The 19712-nt window shown below is 44.3% G+C and overlaps 5 protein-coding genes across 5 annotated transcripts; 3 read left to right on the top strand and 2 right to left on the bottom strand.

Moving 5' to 3' along the window:
• Positions 1-4203: 4203 nt before the first annotated feature.
• On the top strand, positions 4204-12921 carry LOC115480964 (histone H4-like). Its single transcript, XM_030219948.1, has 2 exons — positions 4204-4501; positions 12866-12921. The coding sequence occupies exons 1-2, from the start codon at positions 4204-4206 to the stop codon at positions 12919-12921; spliced, it is 354 nt and encodes a 117-aa protein (XP_030075808.1).
• Positions 5029-5462, bottom strand: LOC115481224 (histone H2B type 2-E). Its single transcript, XM_030220331.1, has one exon. The coding sequence runs from the start codon at positions 5407-5409 to the stop codon at positions 5029-5031; it is 381 nt and encodes a 126-aa protein (XP_030076191.1). The 5' UTR covers positions 5410-5462.
• Positions 5768-6160, top strand: LOC115481216 (histone H2A type 1-E-like). Its single transcript, XM_030220323.1, has one exon. It carries the CDS (start codon positions 5768-5770, stop codon positions 6158-6160), a length of 393 nt encoding a protein of 130 aa, XP_030076183.1.
• Positions 12922-17958: 5037 nt separating the features above from the next.
• Positions 17959-18620, top strand: LOC115481211 (histone H1-like). Its single transcript, XM_030220317.1, is given in 1 exon segment — positions 17959-18620. A coding segment is annotated over 1 exon segment (618 nt). The 3' UTR covers positions 18577-18620.
• Positions 18621-19097: 477 nt separating this feature from the next.
• LOC115481225 (histone H3.3) lies at positions 19098-19508 on the bottom strand. Its single transcript, XM_030220332.1, has 2 exons — positions 19430-19508; positions 19098-19366 (listed from the first exon to the last, which is right to left on the bottom strand). The coding sequence occupies exons 1-2, from the start codon at positions 19506-19508 to the stop codon at positions 19098-19100; spliced, it is 348 nt and encodes a 115-aa protein (XP_030076192.1).
• Positions 19509-19712: the final 204 nt, after the last annotated feature.

The raw sequence follows: 19712 nt of genomic DNA, 5'->3' as shown, positions 1-19712 counted from the left end.
TAGACCTTAGAAGTCTGCCCAGAGCAAGGCTCGTCTTCCCCCACTGGCCGATTAGTTGCTACTACGTCTACGACGCCACCAGTCATACGCAGCAGGCGAATCACTTGGCACGGCGAGTTGCGGATGCGCGCCAGGCCTGCGCCGTGGCTTCATACAATTTACGTTGAGCGCAAGGCGGTATGTGGCACAAAATAAATAAAAAAAAAAATTGTTGGTCCAAGAGCCTTTCTATATTAAAGCATGGATCTTAAGGATGCTGGTTTACTTAGAGCAACCAATACCCTAAGGATGGACCTGTGTGTGAAATTCACAGTCCTCAGTAAGTAAGTATTAACTTGTAAAGGAAAGGTATTCCAGCCTTTAAATGCTAATACCCTTAGACCGAGCCTGTTCTTAAATTCAAAGACCCCTTAGTAAGAGAGTTGTTAATAAATGTAATGGAGGAAAATGAAAGGTATTCCAGCCGCTGGGGCGGTGGAATAGAGAACTAGGATGAAGATAATGTAGAGAAGGGCTGTCATCAGAGGCTAACCAATGTAGTATAGAAATCATATTTGTACGTCTTGTGAACAAGAGTAGCTCACGGTAACCTGTGGGTGGTTGATTTGAAGCCAGTTAGTAACAGCTCCCCAAATACACGATTCCCACGTAAGGCTCAGCTCCTTGTGACTCTGGGCAAGTCACTTAACCCTCCGTTGGCCCAGGTACAATAAGTACCTGTATATGTAAGCCGCATCGAGCCTGCCAGGTGTGTAAAAGCATGGGGTACACATGTAAAATATATATATATATATATATATATAAATAATGAGATGTTCCCGCCAAATTTCGGATTGTATCTTGCCGTGTGTCAATCTCATAACGTTCTCTCTCTCTCTCATATTGGTAAAGCAGGCTTGGAGGACAGCACTATCATGCAGATGGCAACATATGGTATCAATGCCAACAAGAAAACCAAAAACGTGTATTTAAATATGAAATTTAGATGCGTATTTGTATACATAGTTATACCGCAAAAGATATAGTGATAAATAGACAAACAGCAATTCTGATGGCCAAATTCACAGAAAGCATTTCCTGAGGAACTTAAAATCCCAGGAGATACAGCTTGTCACGTGCACGCAGAGGAAGTCTGCATCCTTTCAACCCTTCACACATCCTTCGCAATCTTTCAGTTGTGGGACCTCGCCGGTCAAGGCACGAATGTATTCCAGGTAAGGAGTCAGGATCAGTGCTTTAGTCTATCTCTGCAAAGATAGCAACTCAATTACCACAAAAGTCATATGATTTAAGGGCACTAAATGTCCATGCGGCTTAGTAGAAGGGGCCCTCAATAAATATAAAGGTGGTACATTCAGTTAATATACCTCTTAATCCTAATGGTGTTTTAATTAGAAGTGTTGGCTTCCTAAACTAGCCTTACAGGGGCACATTGTGATGTACTGAAGGGGAGTGTTAGAATATCTGGTAAAATACCTGGTTTACACAAGGTCTCAGTTAAAAACGTCAGCTCTCTTTGCTATTTTACTCAAACGATGAAGCACTGTAGGGCAACAGCTGATAGTGCCCTAAACACAATGAAAAGGTATGTGACGGTAGTGTAATTTGTTCAGTTCGATTAAGCAGCTTGCCATGGGCTCCTTTATCATATTTAGAAGACATGTCATTTGAATATTGCTTGTAGGCTTCCAGCTAAGACCTACAGAGTTAGAAATGTGGCAAATGCTAGCGATGTTTCACTCATCCTGACAGTTTACTGCATGCAGTCCTCGCTTCTGTTAAAAGAAATACTGCTTGCCATCAATAGCCATCCAGCTACCCAGCGGGTAATTATACATTTGGGTGCATTAAAAGTCAGAATCCAATGCCTTGAAAGTTATAATTGCGTTTTCTGTTACATAGTACCATATCACCCTCTCATCTGTGTTAATATTCTCAAAGTATCTGGATCTTAAGATCCCAGTGCAGGGCAAAGATCATAAGATCTTATATGCCATCAGAGGACTTATTGGCTCAAAAGATTATTTGACCTACGATCAGCTAAGCTAGTGAACCAAGGGAGAGTGGCGGGGCTTTTTCCCTAATCAGCCTTTCGAGAAGATCATTGTACCCCCATTGGCTGATCTGAGAGGGTAGGTGTCTCCTGCGAAAGAACTCCTCCCCCCCTCTCCAAGGCAGAATCAGTACAACACGCCCCCCGGTGGCAGGACAGAGCAGTTCCGGGGCAGGTAGGGCAGGGATCCTGCATGGCCAGGGTCGGCTTACGACTTTTGCCAGGGCACCCGGTCAATGTCCCCCGGTTAATTCAATTATCATAAGTGCATACCCAGAGGTTGCCCGGCATCGTTCAGCAGCCTCCCCATCATGGTGGGGTGACTAGGTCCACGGAGAACGACTGCCTGACATAGGACACATTCCCGAGCAACTGCAATGCAATGATAGACGACTAGTATTTATGTATGTATGACTCTACCAACCACTATTTTATATTGCAGAGTGAGATGTAGACACTCGGTAACACATGGAGAGATTGGGACGCTGTCATGGACCGGATGCGGGGCTCGATGGCCCCTTGGTCTTTCCCAGGGTAGCATTATTGATGCGGGGCTCGATGGCCCCTTGGTCTTTTCCCAGGGTAGCATTATTTATGCACTCATGACTGTCTACCTACCACTAGTTTATGTTGCAGGCGGAGATGTTGGACACTCAGTAAAACATGGCGGGATTGGCTGCTGTTGTGGACAGGATGCTGGGCTCGATGACCTGATCTTTGCCTAGCATGGCATTACTTAAGTAATTATGACTATCTACCAACCACTATCTTATATTGCAGAAATTGGACACCGTCGTAGACAGGATGCGGGGCTCGATGGCCCCTTGGGTCTCTTCCCAGTGTGTCATTATTTATGTACTCGTGACTATATGACTGTATACCTACTGCTATTTTTATCTCGCAGGATGAGATGTTGGGACACTCGGCAACACATGGGCAGCACTCGGGCCGGAACACAGAAGACGAAGGCGTAAGAACGCACGGGACAGGAGTCGGAGGGACGAAATGGGCCCACGGTATCCCGGTATCCCAGTAATTCAGCGCCGGCAGACCCTGAAAGGAAGTGAATTGGCAAATCGCCACGTGGTATATGGCCGTGGATAGACGGCAAACGATGCACGATTGGGCACTGGAGATCAACCCAGGGTGCTTGCTAAGAGATGGGGGCCATCCTATCTGCAAGTGGAAAGCATTGATTTGGAGCACTCTATTTAACAATAAAATATTGTGCAAGATTAAACCTACTTACTTAAAAATAAGTACAACCCCACCACCCCACAAGAATACAAAGAATAGCCCCACCCACCTAGGACTACCTTACAATCTCAGTGGTATAGTCAGGGCAGGAGCGATTTTCCAGCTCCAATAAACATTTTGAGTGCAGAGTCAGAATGGGCAGGAGTAAATGGGGATGACCCCTGCCCCAACAACACCCTTAAACTACCAGGGATTGTAAAATAGACCAAAGGGACTTACAGTAGGTGAGCATTAAGGCCTGTGGTTTACTTCACACAATTCTGGTTGTGCTCTAAATCCGGACGATGCATTAGAGAGATGTTTTCTTGGATTGCTGCACCCCCAGTTGCAGAGTCCTATTCGTCTTGGTATTTAAATCGTGGCCTCCCTGCTCTCTGGAGTGTCCTTTGTGAAGCAAATTTGATATGATTGGTATTACCAATTTTTGTTCCACATTTTTCCTGAAAGCAGATAATAGTCTGCTAATACCACATTTGAGAATACTGGAAAAATAAATCAGTTTAAAGCAGCAATGGGAAAAACAAGTAGAGAACAACAAAAGACGTTTTAGTATGGCATGAGTGGAGACTGAGGAAGGGCAGGTTAGATGGTACTTTATATGTCCCTACTCGTCCTCATATTCCATGTAAATATCCTTCATGAGGCTTCGAATAGAGCAACATTTTATGTGTATACAATGTAAGGAGCGCATATGATCAGTTAAGCTCATTTCTCAGTTGAAGAATGAACACCGAGTCGGAGGCACGAATTGTGGGGGAGGGGAAGATTCAGCAGTCCCGCCTTTTTTTTTTCAGAATACAGTTCTCCATAAGGTCCGTCCACCTTCTATATTATTGGTAGTTGGAAGGCTTTCCTTTGTCATTTTGTAGGGCTTTTCACTTTATAAATTAAAAATGTCTGGTCGTGGTAAAGGTGGAAAGGGTTTAGGAAAAGGGGGCGCTAAGCGGCATAGGAAGGTGTTACGCGACAATATCCAGGGAATCACAAAGCCCGCTATTCGACGCCTGGCTCGCCGTGGCGGAGTCAAGCGTATTTCCGGTCTCATCTACGAAGAGACTCGTGGGGTGCTGAAGGTTTTCTTGGAGAATGTTATCAGAGACGCCGTCACCTATACTGAGCACGCCAAGAGAAAGACAGTAACAGCTATGGATGTGGTGTATGCCCTGAAGCGCCAGGGCCGTACCCTGTATGGTTTCGGAGGCTAAAGGACCTGACCCTTGAATCTAGCCAAGCCAACCCAAAGGCTCTTTTAAGAGCCACCCACACTTTCAGTAACAGAGCTGTAATGTCAGCTTTTTTCGTTTTGTCTGTATGTTTGTTGAAGAATTGTAGAACACTGTAGTTACGATTTCATGTGTAGCCAGTTCTATTGAGACGAGTGTGTAGGAAAGATTTTTGCTCTTTAATAAAAGCTGTTATATTGAGAGAGAGTGGGGTATGGGAAAGCTTCAGAAATAAGGTAAAGGAGTAGTGCTATTGTTTGGCCAGCCCTACTAATGTAGCAAGAAGCTGGAATGTTTACTCTTTAATAATAACTGTTATATTGAGAGGAGTGTAGGAAAGATATCTTTGCAAGGAGAAAACCTTGACTTCCCTTCCCTAGTAGTACTATTGCTGGGTCAGCCCTACTCATGCAGCAAAATTTTAGCGCTTTAGGTGGAGCAAGTTGGGTGGCTCTGAAAAGAGCCTTTGGGTTGTATGCGCAGAAGCTGAGCCCATTACTTGGAGCTGGTGTACTTGGTGACAGCCTTGGTGCCCTCGGACACGGCGTGCTTGGCCAGCTCACCGGGTAGCAGCAGACGCACTGCAGTTTGAATTTCCCTGGAAGTGATGGTAGAGCGCTTGTTATAGTGAGCCAGGCGGGAGGCTTCTCCAGCGATGCGCTCAAAGATGTCATTCACAAAGGAATTCATGATGTTCATGGCTTTGGAGGAAATGCCGGTGTCGGGATGAACCTGCTTCAGCACTTTATACACGTAGATGGCGTAGCTTTCTTTCCTGCTTCTCTTGCGCTTTTTGCCGTCCTTTTTCTGGGTCTTGCTCACGGCTTTTTTCGATCCCTTTTTGGGCGCGGGAGCAGATTTGGCTGGTTCAGGCATGGCCACAAGCTCGACGTCAAATTCTCTATCTGGAGTCCACAAAGCAAAGAATCTTAAGCTAGTAGCGCAGTGAAAAAGCTTGTTCGGATGGCCATTTATAGGCTCCCCATGCAAATTGCTGGCGCTGAGTTTCTCTCCTTGCTATTTGGTCTAGACCAATGAAACGTCATCAGACCGCCTGACAGCCCTTTGATTGGCCCATTTGCCTGCCCATTATGATAATAGCTGAAAAGGCGGGTTTCAGGACGGTCTTTCTTAACCAATGGCGAAGGAGTGTAAGAAACAGTGGTAGAATATAAAAGCGGTTCGATCTGGCAGAAGCTTCAGCTGTTTCTTGTAGAAACTGTCACTGATCGAAATGTCTGGACGTGGCAAGCAAGGTGGTAAAGCTCGGGCTAAGGCTAAGACTCGCTCGTCCCGAGCGGGACTGCAGTTCCCCGTCGGGCGTGTGCACAGACTGCTGCGGAAAGGTAACTACGCTGAGCGTGTGGGTGCCGGCGCCCCAGTCTATCTGGCGGCGGTGCTGGAGTATCTGACCGCCGAGATCCTCGAACTGGCTGGTAATGCTGCGCGCGATAACAAGAAGACCCGCATCATCCCCAGGCACTTGCAGCTGGCCATCCGCAACGACGAAGAGCTGAACAAACTGCTGGGGAGAGTCACCATCGCGCAGGGCGGCGTGCTGCCCAACATCCAGGCGGTGCTTCTGCCTAAGAAAACCGAGAGTCACAAGGCGGCCAAGAGCAAGTAAAGCTGTCCTGCACAGAGGCCGAAACCAGAAACCCAAAAGGCTCTTTTCAGAGCCACCTACTTTATCTTGTAAAGGGCTAAATAGTAGTAGTAGTAGCAGCCAGATTTCAGCATGAGTATCTCCTTTAAATAAATAAAATAAGGAATCCTTATTAAGTGTTTCTCTGAGTTAGGTATCTCCCCTTAGAGGCTGGTGATGGATAGCGAGAGCACTCCATGGTAATAGCCCTGAGTACCTGACTAGTGAGCTTTCCGTTTTAATGACATACCTTAGCGCCACAAGGACAGCTTACAAAATAGGCGGGAAAAAGAAATCAATGATTTGAGAACACACGGAGTTAAAAATTTAGGTATGCCGGGAGTTCTGAGACCAGACCACCAGTGAAGACAGAAAATTTGAAATAAAAGCTAATACAGAGCAGCAGCTTTTGGACAGGTCCCCTCTCCGCGCTCTCCTAACTCCGGGCAGCAGTTTTAAGGTCTCGACCGGGTAAGATTTTCTGACCAATCCCTGCATAGAGCGGGCTTTTCAAACTTTGCCACTTTTTCGCTCTGCATATATTAAAGAGCCGCTATTGGAGGGTGTTGCCAGCTTGAACGATACTTATCATATCTGCTGTGTGTGAGAATCCAGAGAAGGAATGCACATGTGATGACATTTCAAACTGTGTGCAGAATTGCCTAATTACTCTGATCAAGGGATTAAAAGATGTGGCATAGTGAGAGAAAACTTGCATTGGAAAATCATGTCATTTGATCCCAGAAACCTGACTGAAATGTAAAAAAATGGACCACTAGATGACCAAGGAGTAAAAGGGGCGATCAAGGAAGACAAAGCCATAGCATAGAGATTAAATGAATTTTTTGCTTCAGTCTTCACCGAGGAAGATTTGGGTGGGATACCGGTGCCACAAATGGTATTCGAAACTCTCCAGCCTGAGAAACTTAATGAATTCTCTGTAAACCGGGGCAGTTGAACAAACTGAAGAGTAGCAAATCTCCTGGACCGGATAGTATTCATCCCAGAGTACTGATAGAACTGAAAAATGAGCTTGCGGAGCTATTGTTAGTAATATGTAATTTATCCTTAAAATCGAGTGTGGTACCGGAAGATTGGAGGGTGGCCAATGTAATGCCGATTTTTTAAAAAGGTTCCAGATGAGATCCGGGAAATTATAGACCAGTGAGTCTAACCTCCGTGCTGGGCAAAATGATAGAGAATATTATTAAGAACAAAATTATAGAACTATTCAAAAGCATGCATTAATGAGACAAAGTCAACATGGATTTAGTGAAGGGAAATCTTGCCTCACCAATCTACTACATTTCTTTGAAGGGGTGAACAAATCACCCACTGGACAAGAAATGGAAAAAGAGGTGGCAGAATAGCCATTATTTACAAATCCGAGTTCACCATCACAACCACTGGTGAATCCACCTCACCACAACTTGAAATTGCCTCGACAAGAATTAATCACCCAAACCTACTAGGACACCTCAACGCAATCCTATTCTACAAGCCACCAGGAAAGTGGCAAGACGCCCAAACACAACTTATGGACTTCATCTCAAACACATGTGTCTCTGCCTCAAACATCCTCATAATAGGAGATATCAACCTACACCTTGAAGACGACACCTCAACAGGCACACGAGAATGCAAAGAATTTTTAAAACTCTGGGATCTACACGCACCTAACACTCAACCAACACACATAAAAGGACACACACTAGACATCATTACACACAAATTTGACCCAGACTCAACAATCCTACTTACTGATACAAGATGGGCACCCACACTATGGTCAGACCACCATAAAGCACATGTCTCCCTTCACTGGCGAACAACACACAGAAACGCAATCAACAAACATGAGCGGACAACATACCACGAGAGGAAAAATAGATCCCACAACATTCTGGCAACAGATCTATCAAAACGAATGGTCAACAAATGCAGACACCATCCAATTCCTCCAGGAATGGGACGATATATGTAAAACAACATTAGACAAAATCACCCCAATCCAAACCAGAACATCACATAGGAAAAAATCAAATCCATGGTTCCCCGAAGAGCTGAAAAAACTCAAAACACAAGTCAGGAAACTAGAACGCGCATGGAACAAAAAGAAAGATGAACAAACACTAAATGCTTGGAAACTACTTTGGAGGAAATACAAATACACCATAAAACAGACTAAAAGACTACATTACAAAACAATGATTGGACCAAACTACAAAGACACACACAAACTCTTCTACCTTGTGAATAAATTGCTAGACACCACACCAGTTACAAACAATAGCAAAGACATACCAAGTGTTGACAACCTTGCGAAATACTTCAAAGAGAAAATTATACAACTACGACTTAAAATACCTGCCAGCCCTATTGAATACGCCACACTCCTAGATTGTCTAGACCCAGAAGACGGAATATACCCAGCAGACTGAACCTGGACCGAATTCGAATTACTATCGGAAGACCTCATCTCTGAAACACTCAAAAGATTCGCCAAATCCTACTGCAAACTAGATATATGCCCAAACAACCTCATGAAATCAGCTCCTCAACAATTCATAACAGACCTAACGAACCATGTAAACTCCATGCTACAAAACAGACTTTTCCCAAAAGAAAAAGGAAAACTTCTACTCACTCCAAAAGACACAAAGAAAAATGCAAGTGAAATAACTAATTATAGACCAGTAGCATCCATACCACTAATAACCAAAATAACTGAAGGGATGGTAACAAAACAACTTACAAACTATCTAAACAAGTTCTCAATACTGCATGATGCCCAATCAGGATTCCGATCGAATCACAGCACAGAAACAGTATTAATTACCCTAACGACTAAATTTAAACAAATGATTGCAACCAGCAACAATATACTCCTCCTACAATTTGACATGTCAAGTGCCTTTGATATGGTCGACCACGAAATCCTATTACACATACTTGAATATTTTGGCTTCGGAGGCAATGTCCTAAACTGGTTCAAGGGGTTCCTAACCTTGCGCTCATACCAGGTCACATCAAATTCAACTACGTCTGCAGCATGGACACCAGAATGTGGAGTACTGCAAGGATCACCCCTATCACCAACTATTTTCAACCTAATGATGATACCCTTGGCAAAACTTCTATCAAACCATAACCTTAACCCATATATATACGCCGACGATTTAACAATATACATCCCTTTCAAACAAGACATTAAAGAAATCTTCAATGAAATCAACCAAAGCTTACACATCATGAGCACCTGGGCAGATGCATTTCGATTGAAACTGAATGCAGAAAAAACTCAATGCCTGATACTTACCTCCCAATACAACACGAAAGAATTTACCGCTATAAACACACCAAAACTAAATCTTCCAATTTCAGAAACTTTAAAAATCCTTGGAGTCACTATTGACCGCCACCTAACACTTGAAACTCACGCAAACAACACAACCAAAAAGATGTTCTACTGCATGTGGAAATTGAAAAGAATAAGACCATTCTTCCCAAGATCCGTCTTCCGCAGCCTAGTGCAATCACTCGTACTCAGCCATCTGGACTACTGCAACTCACTATACACAGGTTGTAAAGAGCAAACACTGAGGAAACTTCAAACAGTCCAGAACACAGCAGCCAGACTCATCTTCAGGAAACCAAAATACGAAAGTGCGAAACCCCTACGAGAGAAGTTACACTGGCTCCCACTCAAGGAACGCATCACTTTTAAAGTATGCACACTAGTCCACAAAATCATTCACGGTGAAGCCCCAGCCTACATGTCTGACTTAATAGACCTACCACCCAGAAACGCTAAAAGATCATCCCGAACTTTCCTCAACCTCCACTTCCCTAATTGCAAAGACATAAAATACAAAATGCTGCACGCATCAACCTTTTCTTATATGAGCACGCAATTCTGGAATAAACTACCAGGAAACCTGAAAACGAACTATGAACTAACCGACTTCCGCAAACTATTAAAGACTCATCTCTTTGAAAAAATCTATCGAAAAGATCAAAACACATGAAGTCCACACACACTGTTAACAATGCATCAATACATTCTCTTCTGTACTATTATCCCCCGTAACTTTAACACATTTAAACCTTAATTTTACAGGTAAAAAAAATATTAAGCCCAAAAGTTCTCTTGCTAATGTTCTGTTGCCCTATCAGTATCCGTCGTTTTTCTATTGTTCAGTCGTTCTTCTCCATTGTTTTATTCCCCTTAACGATACCTGGACCTTGTTTTAACTTAACTCCTCACGATGTAACCATAATTGTGTTGTAACAAATTGTACTTCCATCATTACAATGTATGTAAGCCACACTGAGCCCACAAATAGGTGGGAAAATGTGGGATACAAATGCAATAAAATAAATAAAAATAATAAATATGGATAAAGGTGAGCCGGTTGATATTGAGGGGCATAATTGAACGAAAACATCTATCTCCATGGGCGTTTATCTCCGAGAATGGGTCCGTGAAGGGGCGGACCAAACCGTATTTTCGAAAAAAATAGACGTCCATGGTTTATTCGACAATTTGTGAGCTAGGCGTTTTTGTTTTTCAGTGATAATGGAAAATGAAAGCGCCCAGCTCAAAAATGAATATATCCAAGGCATTTGTTCGTGGGAGGGGCCAGGATTCGTAGTGCACTGGTTCCCCTCACATGCCAGGACACCAACCGGGCACCCTAGGGGGCACTTTTACAAAAACAAAAAAAAAGGTAAAAGAGCTCCCAGGTGCATAGCACCCTTCCCTTGTGTGTTGAGCCCCCCAAATCCCCCTCAAAACTCACTGCCCACAAGTCTACACCATTACTATAGCCCTAAGGGGTGAAGGGGGGCGCCTACATGTGGGTACAGTGGGTTTGGGGGGGTTGGACGACTAAGCATTAAGCAGCACAATTGTAACAGGTAGGGGGGATGGGCCTGGGTCCACCTGCCTGAAGTCCACTGCACCCCCTAACAACTGCTCCAGGGACCTGCATACTGCTGCCATGGAGGTGGGTATGACATTTGAGGGTGAAAATAAAAAGTTGTGAAACATCATTTTTTGTGGTGGGAGGGGGTTAGTGACCACTGGGGGAGTCAGGGGAGGTCATCCCCAATTCCCTCTGGTGGTAATCTGGTCATTTAGGGCACTTTTTGGGGCCTTATTCGTGAAAAAACAGGGTCCAGGAAAAGTGCCCTAAATTCTAGCTACAAACGCATACTTTTTTTCCATTATCGGCGAAAGGCATCCATCTCTCCTTGGCTGATAACCACGCCCCAGTTCCGCCTTCACCATGCCTCCGACACGCCCCCGTCAACTTTGTACGCTTCCGCGATGGAGTGCAGTTGAAAACGTCCAGAATCGCCTTTCCATTATACCAATTTATTCGATTTTGTGAGATAAATGTCTATCTCCCGATTTGGGTCGAAATCTAGGCGTTTTTCTCTTTCAATTATAAGGTGGATAGTGGAATTAGAAAAGGTGCAGAGAAGGGCGACGAAAATGATAGAGGGGATGGGATGAGTTCCCTATGAGGAAAGGCTAAAGCGACTAGTGCTCTTCAGCTTGGAGAAAAGGCGGCTGAGGGGAAATATGATAGAGATCTATAAAATAATGAGTGGAGTTGAACGGGTAGGTGCGAAGCGTCTGTATACGCTTTGCAAAAATACTAGGACTAGGGGCATGCTATGAAGCTACAATGTAGTAAATTTAAAACGAATCGGAGAAAATAATCTTCACTCAACGTGTAATTAAACTCTGGATTTCGTTGCCAGAGAATGGAGTAAATGCAGTTAGCTTAGCGGAGTTTTAAAAAGGTTTGGCCGGCTTCCTAAAGGAAAAGTCCATAGACCATTATTAAATGGACTTGGGGAAAATCCACTATTTGTGAGATAAGCAGTATAAAATGTTTTGTACTTTTTTGGGACCTTGCCATGTATTTATGACCTGGATTGGCCACTGTTGGAAACAGGATGCTGGGCTTGATGGACCTTTGGTCTTTCCCAGTATGGCAATACTTACGTAAACCAAATCGACCTGCCCATAACCTAGATATCCGGTGGATATTTTGAACCCAGAAAAAAGCTCCATGGGCCTTTAGAACAGGCAAGCATCAAATCTCTGTTGAATGACCCAACACAGACCATGTGTCAGCGTAATGCCTTCTTCAGGGGTCAGCCCTAGTAATACACTTTAGGTGAAATTCCAGAAGTGCTCTAAATGGGGCACTAATGCTGACCCCTGATGTAGGCATTATGCCGAGTCACGGCTTGTGTTGGGTCCTTCAATAAACATTTGATGATTTCCTGTTCTTGGAGTCCCTTGGAGCTTTTTTGTGACTTATTGGTTTCTCTCTGCTGTGTACTCCCTCATCCTTGTTAGGGCGGTGGATATTTTGTTTACCATTTTTAGCAGAATGGTTATTAATTTAGACAGCCCGAAAGGCAAACCCGAAGGGTCTCATTTAACCAAGGGCTGGGCTTCTTACCTTAGACCTCAGGCTTCAGCTAATTATTCTGGATGGACGTTGGATCAGTGCAGAAGTTGAGTTTGCTTGGGTAGGGTGTCACGGGACTGGCTTCTTTAAGTCAAATGCCAATTGCCGCCGGACACACTTGACCCCATTGGCACGTGTCCCTGAGGGTGGGCTTTGTGGCAAGAATATTTAAGCAGCCCACTTTGAGGATCAGGGCCTTCCTGCTCCTTGAAGGAGGCTTACCCACTCTTGGTGGGGGTGCAGTTATGAAGGCCAAGACCAAGCGGGTCGAGTGCTGTTAACATTTAATATAAAGAAAAACCATAATCTACAGACGGTGAAATGTGGAGACATTTGTTCTTCTGTGGATTTCAAAAACAAGCAGCCCCCTTCTACCCCTCTTCCGACCATGTATTTGAAAGGCAATCCTGCAATTCACTGTTTTGGATAGGTGTGCTCAAAGATGCCATTTGGAGACTATTTGAATGCAGTAGGTTTTCATCTCACTCTGTGGATCAGGGCTTTCCTGCTCCTTGAAGGAGGCTTACCCACCCTCCCTCCCTCCAGTTGTCCTGGGCCTGGTTTCTGAGCTGATGGGAAGGGTGTGTGTGTGTATGTGTTTGGGGGGGGGGGGGCTAGGATTGTCGCAATGTGGGTGGACACCTGAGTTTATAGGGGTTGTGACTTTTGAGGTACGAGTCATAACAAGAAGCGAGGTACAAGATATGTTTTATTATGGTGGGTCGCAAGACCTGGTTACTGGGCATGGGGTCCCGTGCCTGCTCTAGCACTTTTGCTGTCAAGGTGGAGCTATGAGGGGATTACAGTAAGATGCAGGTAAGTCAGTCCCAGCTCCAAGGGTTAAATACTTAATGGCAAAAGGTTGAAGGATCCCCACTGACCTAATAAGAGAACAATGGCAGGAGAAAGTTGGACCCTGAGAGACCTCACAAACTCTGTATGTGTTAACTCATAAGTGATGTCCCATATGAATCGTGGGCTGCTCGGAGATGCAGAGATGGGAAAAGCGCCTGATGCTATTTCATCGCTAAACTGGGAACTTATGCATTTTGCTGTTCATAGTGTAGATTTGGAATAGCTCTAGCAAAAAATAGCTGTAGCAAAAAATCATTCGTGCTTCATTGGTATGGTGGAGAAAAGTCCTCAGAAACCACTGGTAAAATACAAAAGGTTTTGTGCGCGGTTATATAATATTCAAAATATAACTCACGCAGCGGTTCTATCATTGGGCAAAAACTCCACAAACCTTGGGCTGAATTTTTAAGCCTCAAAATATTACCAAAGAAAATTCTTCACAAGCAGAAATGAAATCATTCTCACGGACTAAACTTTTAAGCCTTTTGAACAACTCAGCATAAGGAAGAAAAAGCACTTAGCTTTCACTACAAACAAGCACTCTTCATTGTCCGTTCTGTCCGTTCTACGGAGACCACCGTTTCACCTAAAGACACGGCTTCGTCAGGAACGGAGTGCTCACATGTTATGCTGAAAATTTAAGTTGAAGGCATTGAATTTTCCAAAATGGACAATCACAAATCATTTAATTATACAGCTCATTGAGGGTTTGCTGAGACTGGGAAGTGCATGAAAAGGAAAATAAATGAGCTATTTTTCCCGTAATTCTTCTTCCCACAAAAAGTAGTAATGACCACTTATGTGTAGACTAATAATGTGCATCAGACAAAGAGCTTTCAATGAACCATCTAGGCTGATGAACTGTCAGGTCATCCAGTAGCAATCTGCTATGGATCTTTGTCTTGTTTTATGACAAATTCTCTCTTATGGCGACAGCAGACCATAATTGGAGGTTTGACCCCCAGAATCATGTAATAGCCAAATTACTGACTAAAAAGAGGCTATGCAATACTATTTCTTGGTCACCAGAAGGCAAAGCGCTCTTTTCAGCTCCAAAGACCTGCATTGGTGACTACTCCAGTACTGGCTAATGCTGAACTACATCTTAAAAGCTATGTGATACACACTTACAGCTCAGCATATGCCATTAGAAGTGCACTCGGGCAAACAAACCGATAAAGTGAAGAGCATTGTGTTGTGTACCTGAGACACAAATTCCTCAACAGAGTTGATGTGACCAGACTGAAAAGCTTTTGCCTGCTGGTCCTCCATATTCTTTATGAGGTAAGAACTATCCTGGGTGAGTCCAGTAAACCCTGCATCTCCCGTGACCTGCCTTTCTGTGTGATGAGGAGAGGATTTGCAAATTATCTATGAGTCCTAGGTGGGACTTTAAAGTGCCAGCACAAACAGGACAGACCATAGATCAGTAGGGAGATAAATGTATCCCCCCATCTCCTCCCCACCCAAGGTCATAAAACATGGTGCTAAAGCCATACAGTTAAGCTCTAGTATTTTCACTCTTCAAAATTTGGCATGTGGTTAGCTGCCTATCTTTGAATTGAGGTCTGAGGACTCCACCCTTTGCTGCTAGAATGTGAGCAACTCATTTGTGGTATTTCACATTTAAGGCTCTGTCTATTTTCAGTTTCTTTCCTTTTTTTCTTTTGAGGTGGAGAGTTCTGGCTCTGACTCATTTCTTCTAATACACTTTTTTTTGTGTGTGTTTATTAAGAAAAAAAAAGGTTGTGTCTAGTAAATTGATTCATTACAGCAAAGACACTGCATTAGAGGAGTCCATAAAAAGGTACCCTAGGCATTTAAATCTCATTCAGAACCAAAATAAAGTATTAGTTTTGCTCTGTCCGAAACCTCAAAGATGTTCTTAAATTGCTGACAAAACAGCACAGAGAGGTTTCAAAGCACAAGGCACAGTCGAAAAAAGCAAAAAAAGCACCAAGAGCCTCCAAAATCGGGACAAATTCTTTAATTCCACAGCAAAGATCTAAATGGTACATCAATCTCCTAGAGGGGTGGTTGGATATATGTTTTCTAATGATAAAGAACCAACTGGAAAACTTAGGTTCATCAATAAAGAGGAATTTATCCCAGCGTAACTGAAGCCGAATAGGAACGGAATCTGCTGACACATTTAGAGCCTCCGATCCAATCTGTCTAATTCCATTGATGTTCTTCTTGGCATTTCTTTCGAGAGAATATAGTAAAAGCAGTGATGAGGCTGTACTTTCAAAATTCTGAGACTTAAATTTGTGGGGAAAATTGGGATATTTCCTTATGTAACCAAACAAACACAAGAGCATAGAATAAGGGCGATTGGCCGGTCCAGGGTCCGCAGTCGATGGGGGTAAATTGGGGAACAGTGAGCAGTTCCTTATCTCTGACAACAGCCTGGGCAGCTGCGGAGGCATCCAGCTTAAGACGTTGCTTGCCCAGGCCGCAGGAAAAGTAGGGTGTGTCAGGGGTAGGAATGAGGGGAAGCTGAACGTGCAATGGGAAGAAAAATGCTTCTGATTGGAAGCATTTTTTAAAATGGGAACTCTTCTTTAAGCCCCGCGGTAGGACCAGAACAGAGGGCGGCCTCCTCAGAGTTGGATCAATCCTGCTCCTCGGAGGTATGCTGATTGCCCACCTTCACACCCTAGAGTCAAAGGCTGGCTAATGTTGCAACTTTGGGGGGAAAGGGTACCCAAGCTAGAAGCACCTTCAAAGGAAGCCCTTTGAAGTAGGCCTTAACATTCACGGGGTGGTCAGTGTTAGATCCAGGGCTTTTTTTGAGGGGGTACTTGGGGGTTCTGAGTAACGGCACCTTTTCCATTGTCTACTAAAATTGATCCATGGTCCCCAAGTTTTAATGAAAGATCTCAGGCTCTACACACCAATTCTGCCTTGTCATAGATTGTGTGACTGGTGCATAAGGCCTGGCTATTGTGGGGTGGGTCCCTCAGTAATTACCCCACCCCTGAAAGGTGGCCTGGCATTTGAGTACCAGCACCTTTTTCGCTAGAAGAAACGCACTGGTTAGATCTATGCTCTCAAGTGCAGACCTGGGGGTTCAGATTTCTTTATTTGCCCTTGCGGCCAGGCAAGGTATTTTGGCTAATCCCTGATTAATGTGTTATTGCTCGGAGAAGATACTGTAACCACCTTTGAAGAGAAGCTGCAGCTTTGTGTTTTATACCAATAAATGCTTGTTAAAGTTAAGGAAGTTGTCTGGTCAATTACAGTGGTTTAATTATTTTCAGGTATAGGAGATGCCTGGCATCCCCTGTTAAGGCTTTTCTGGCCTTAAGATGAGAAATGCTATCCTTGGTGGTGGTGGTAGGGGGGTGTCATTTTTGCTGGCATATCCTTGTTAATGTATGATAAAATACCTGGGTGCAAAATATATGTATTTTCTGCCAGAGCAATAAAGAACCTTACTGGACTTAAATTAGATCACAACAGGAGAGTTAATTCTCACTAAGGCCTTGTGGTGTAAAAAGAAACTTAATGGACCTAAAGAAGATCACAACAAGAGATCTGATGAGGACTCAAGCGATTATGGTAGTAGGACGGGACGTAATTCTCGCTAAAGCCTTTTGGTGTTATTTAGAAAGTTACATATATAATCTCCTTATCAATTTGTTACTCTTCTTTCCTTTTTATGGTTTGAAAGGATTTGATACATTTTTTTTCTTGTGGAGATTGTTTTCTTTCCTTGTTTTATGTTTTGTACATTATTTTCTATGAATGCACCCCAGGCAACACTTGAGCACCTAAACTAGGGTTTTGATTATTAAGACAACAAACCTTTAATAGGTTCAATATCAGGATAGTGCAGAATAGTATGTGCTAGTTCTCTTCAGTTAGATCGGGGTTTTTTTAATGAGAATTTTCCCAGGGAAGAGCCGATGAGGAACAGTGTCGTTTTACACCTTTTTAAAAATTGTTCCAGAGTTTATATAAATGTAGAGCCAGAGATCGCTTTTTTCATAAATCAAAATGTTTGTATTATGGCTTTGGGAGCTGAAGAAGACTGAAGGAGGCAGTTAGTGTGCTCTTTTCAACTTTATTAGCCCATATCTAGATCACAAACCACGGTTTCTCCACACTGTAAACTCTTCTTTTGAGATCCGAATGAGAATGTTTGTGTAAATGAAAGTCATTTTGTTATAAAAACATAATTTCGGGTGCTGAAGAAACACAGGGCTAGAAGAACCGTAGCCTAGGCGTCTGTAGCAAGCAGGCATTGAGTGGGCAGCCAATCAGAGGGCGGCTGAAACTATAAATAAGAGCATCAGCTGGCTGGCGGCGGTCCACTAGCAAGTGAAGGAGAAACGCGGAGCTTTGAATTTGTGTTTTTCTCCGTCCTAGTCCGACTCCTTTTTATTTGTTGTTGTTTTTAGGGTTATTACGACTGAGAAAGGGAGAATGGCAGAAACGGCTCCAGCGGCTGCATCAACGGCGGCTCCAGGCGCGGCCAAGAAAAAGGTGAAGTAGCCGGCGGGAGCGGCGAAAGGGCGCAAGTCATCGGGCCCCAGCGTCTCCGAGCTGATCGTGAAGGCCGTGTCAGCTTCAAAGGAGCGCAGCGGCATGTCCCTGGCTGCCCTGAAGAAGGCTCTGGCGGCGTCGGGCTACGACGTGGAGAAGAACAATAGTCGCTTGAAGCTGGCGGTCAAGAGCCTGGTGAGCAAGGGCAGCCTCCTGCAGACCAAGGGCAGCGGAGCTTCGGGCTCCTTCAAACTGAACAAAAAGCAGCCGGAGAGCAAGAAGAGCGCTCCCAAAAGCAAGAAACCGGCCGTGAAGAAGCCGAAAAAGGCGGCATCGGCGGGAGTGAAAAAGAGTCCGAAGAGAGCCAAGAAACCGTCAGCAGCCGCTACCAAGAAAGTAGCCAAGAGCCCCAAAAAGCCCAAAGCTGTTAAACCCAAGAAAGTAGCTAAAAGCCCGGCTAAAACTAAAGCAGTGAAACCGAAGGTAAATAAAAGTCCAGCAAAGGCTGCGAAACCCAAAGCCAAAAAGGCCGGAAAGGGGGCGCCTAAGAAAAAGTGAAGCTTTCAAAATTTGTTCATTCTCATATAAACCCAAAGGCTCTTTTCAGAGCCACAGATCAAAGAAAGAGTAAGATGAGTTTGGTTCTTATTAAATGACTTGAAAAGCCTGCTTCTGCACAGTTATGTATTTATAGAAGCTGGAGCTTCGGTACAGCAAAGGATAGGCGCAGGCGTAGCCGCCATCAAGTTAGTTTAATTCAGAAGAAGCAGGTAGGCTCTGAATAAAAGTTACGCTTCTTTGGCCTTTTCTGGGCGCGAAAAAAAAGCTATTGCCACAATTCAGCAGACGAGAACAGGGTGTTTCAATTCTGCATCAGCCAAAATAGCGGCTGCTGGGGGGGGGGAGCCGGGAAGAAAGACTGCAAAATGCTGCCTACAATCCTTAAGCCTGCAACAGCCTGGAAATCGAGAGCTAAGTAGTAACCATAGAGCAGACTGACTCGTCAGCTCTTTTTGTGTAGGGATGTGGTGGCTCTTAAAAGAGCCTTTTGGTTGTGTGTAGCTGGAGTAGAATGCTTTTTAAGCCCTCTCACCACGAATACGACGGGCCAGTTGGATATCTTTGGGCATGATGGTGACTCTCTTGGCGTGGATAGCGCATAGATTGGTATCCTCAAAGAGCCCCACCAGGTAAGCCTCGCTAGCCTCCTGCAGGGCCATGACAGCCGAGCTCTGGAAGCGCAGGTCGGTCTTGAAATCTTGAGCTATCTCTCGCACCAGGCGTTGGAAGGGCAGCTTGCGAATAAGCAACTCAGTAGACTTTTGGTAGCGGCGGATTTCCCGCAGCGCTACAGTACCCGGTCAATAGCGATGAGGCTTCTTCACACCGCCTGTGGCTGGGGCGCTTTTACAAGCAGCCTTGGTCGCCAACTGCTTACGAGGAGCTTTTCCTCCAGTAGATTTACGAGCAGTCTGCTTAGTACGGGCCATACTGGACAAAAGCTCTTCTTAACTCTCTCCTACTTTCAAAAAGATACACTATATATATAAAACTAGATCGCGCCGTTCTGCTCTTTTATAGGTTGCTCCATGGCTGCTGATAGGCTCCGAGAACCGTTAATGAAGGTATGAAAAGCCCGCCCTGTAGCGGGATTGGTGCTTTGCTTAGAGGTGCATCTTTTTCTCCTGCTAGAA

This window comes from Microcaecilia unicolor, chromosome 11, assembly GCF_901765095.1.
Source record: "Microcaecilia unicolor chromosome 11, aMicUni1.1, whole genome shotgun sequence".
NCBI lineage: Eukaryota > Metazoa > Chordata > Amphibia > Gymnophiona > Siphonopidae > Microcaecilia > Microcaecilia unicolor.
The sequence above is the reverse complement of the archived record's forward strand: the minus strand, read 5'-3'. Positions and strand labels throughout refer to the sequence as shown.

What these genes read in the sequence shown, in the direction of transcription:
- LOC115480964 (XM_030219948.1), top strand. Translation starts at nt 4,204, where the DNA reads ATGTCTGGTCGTGGTAAAGGTGGAAAGGGTTTAGGAAAAGGGGGCGCT. An exon ending in CCAGGGCCGTACCCTGTATG is followed by an intron (nt 4,502 to 12,865) that starts GTTTCGGAGGCT and finishes TTTGAGGATCAG; the next exon opens with GGCCTTCCTGCTCCTTGAAG.
- LOC115481224 (XM_030220331.1), bottom strand. Translation starts at nt 5,409, where the DNA reads ATGCCTGAACCAGCCAAATCTGCTCCCGCGCCCAAAAAGGGATCGAAA.
- LOC115481216 (XM_030220323.1), top strand. Translation starts at nt 5,768, where the DNA reads ATGTCTGGACGTGGCAAGCAAGGTGGTAAAGCTCGGGCTAAGGCTAAG.
- LOC115481225 (XM_030220332.1), bottom strand. Translation starts at nt 19,508, where the DNA reads ATGGCCCGTACTAAGCAGACTGCTCGTAAATCTACTGGAGGAAAAGCT. An exon ending in GTTGGCGACCAAGGCTGCTT is followed by an intron (nt 19,367 to 19,429) that starts GTAAAAGCGCCC and finishes CGGGTACTGTAG; the next exon opens with CGCTGCGGGAAATCCGCCGC.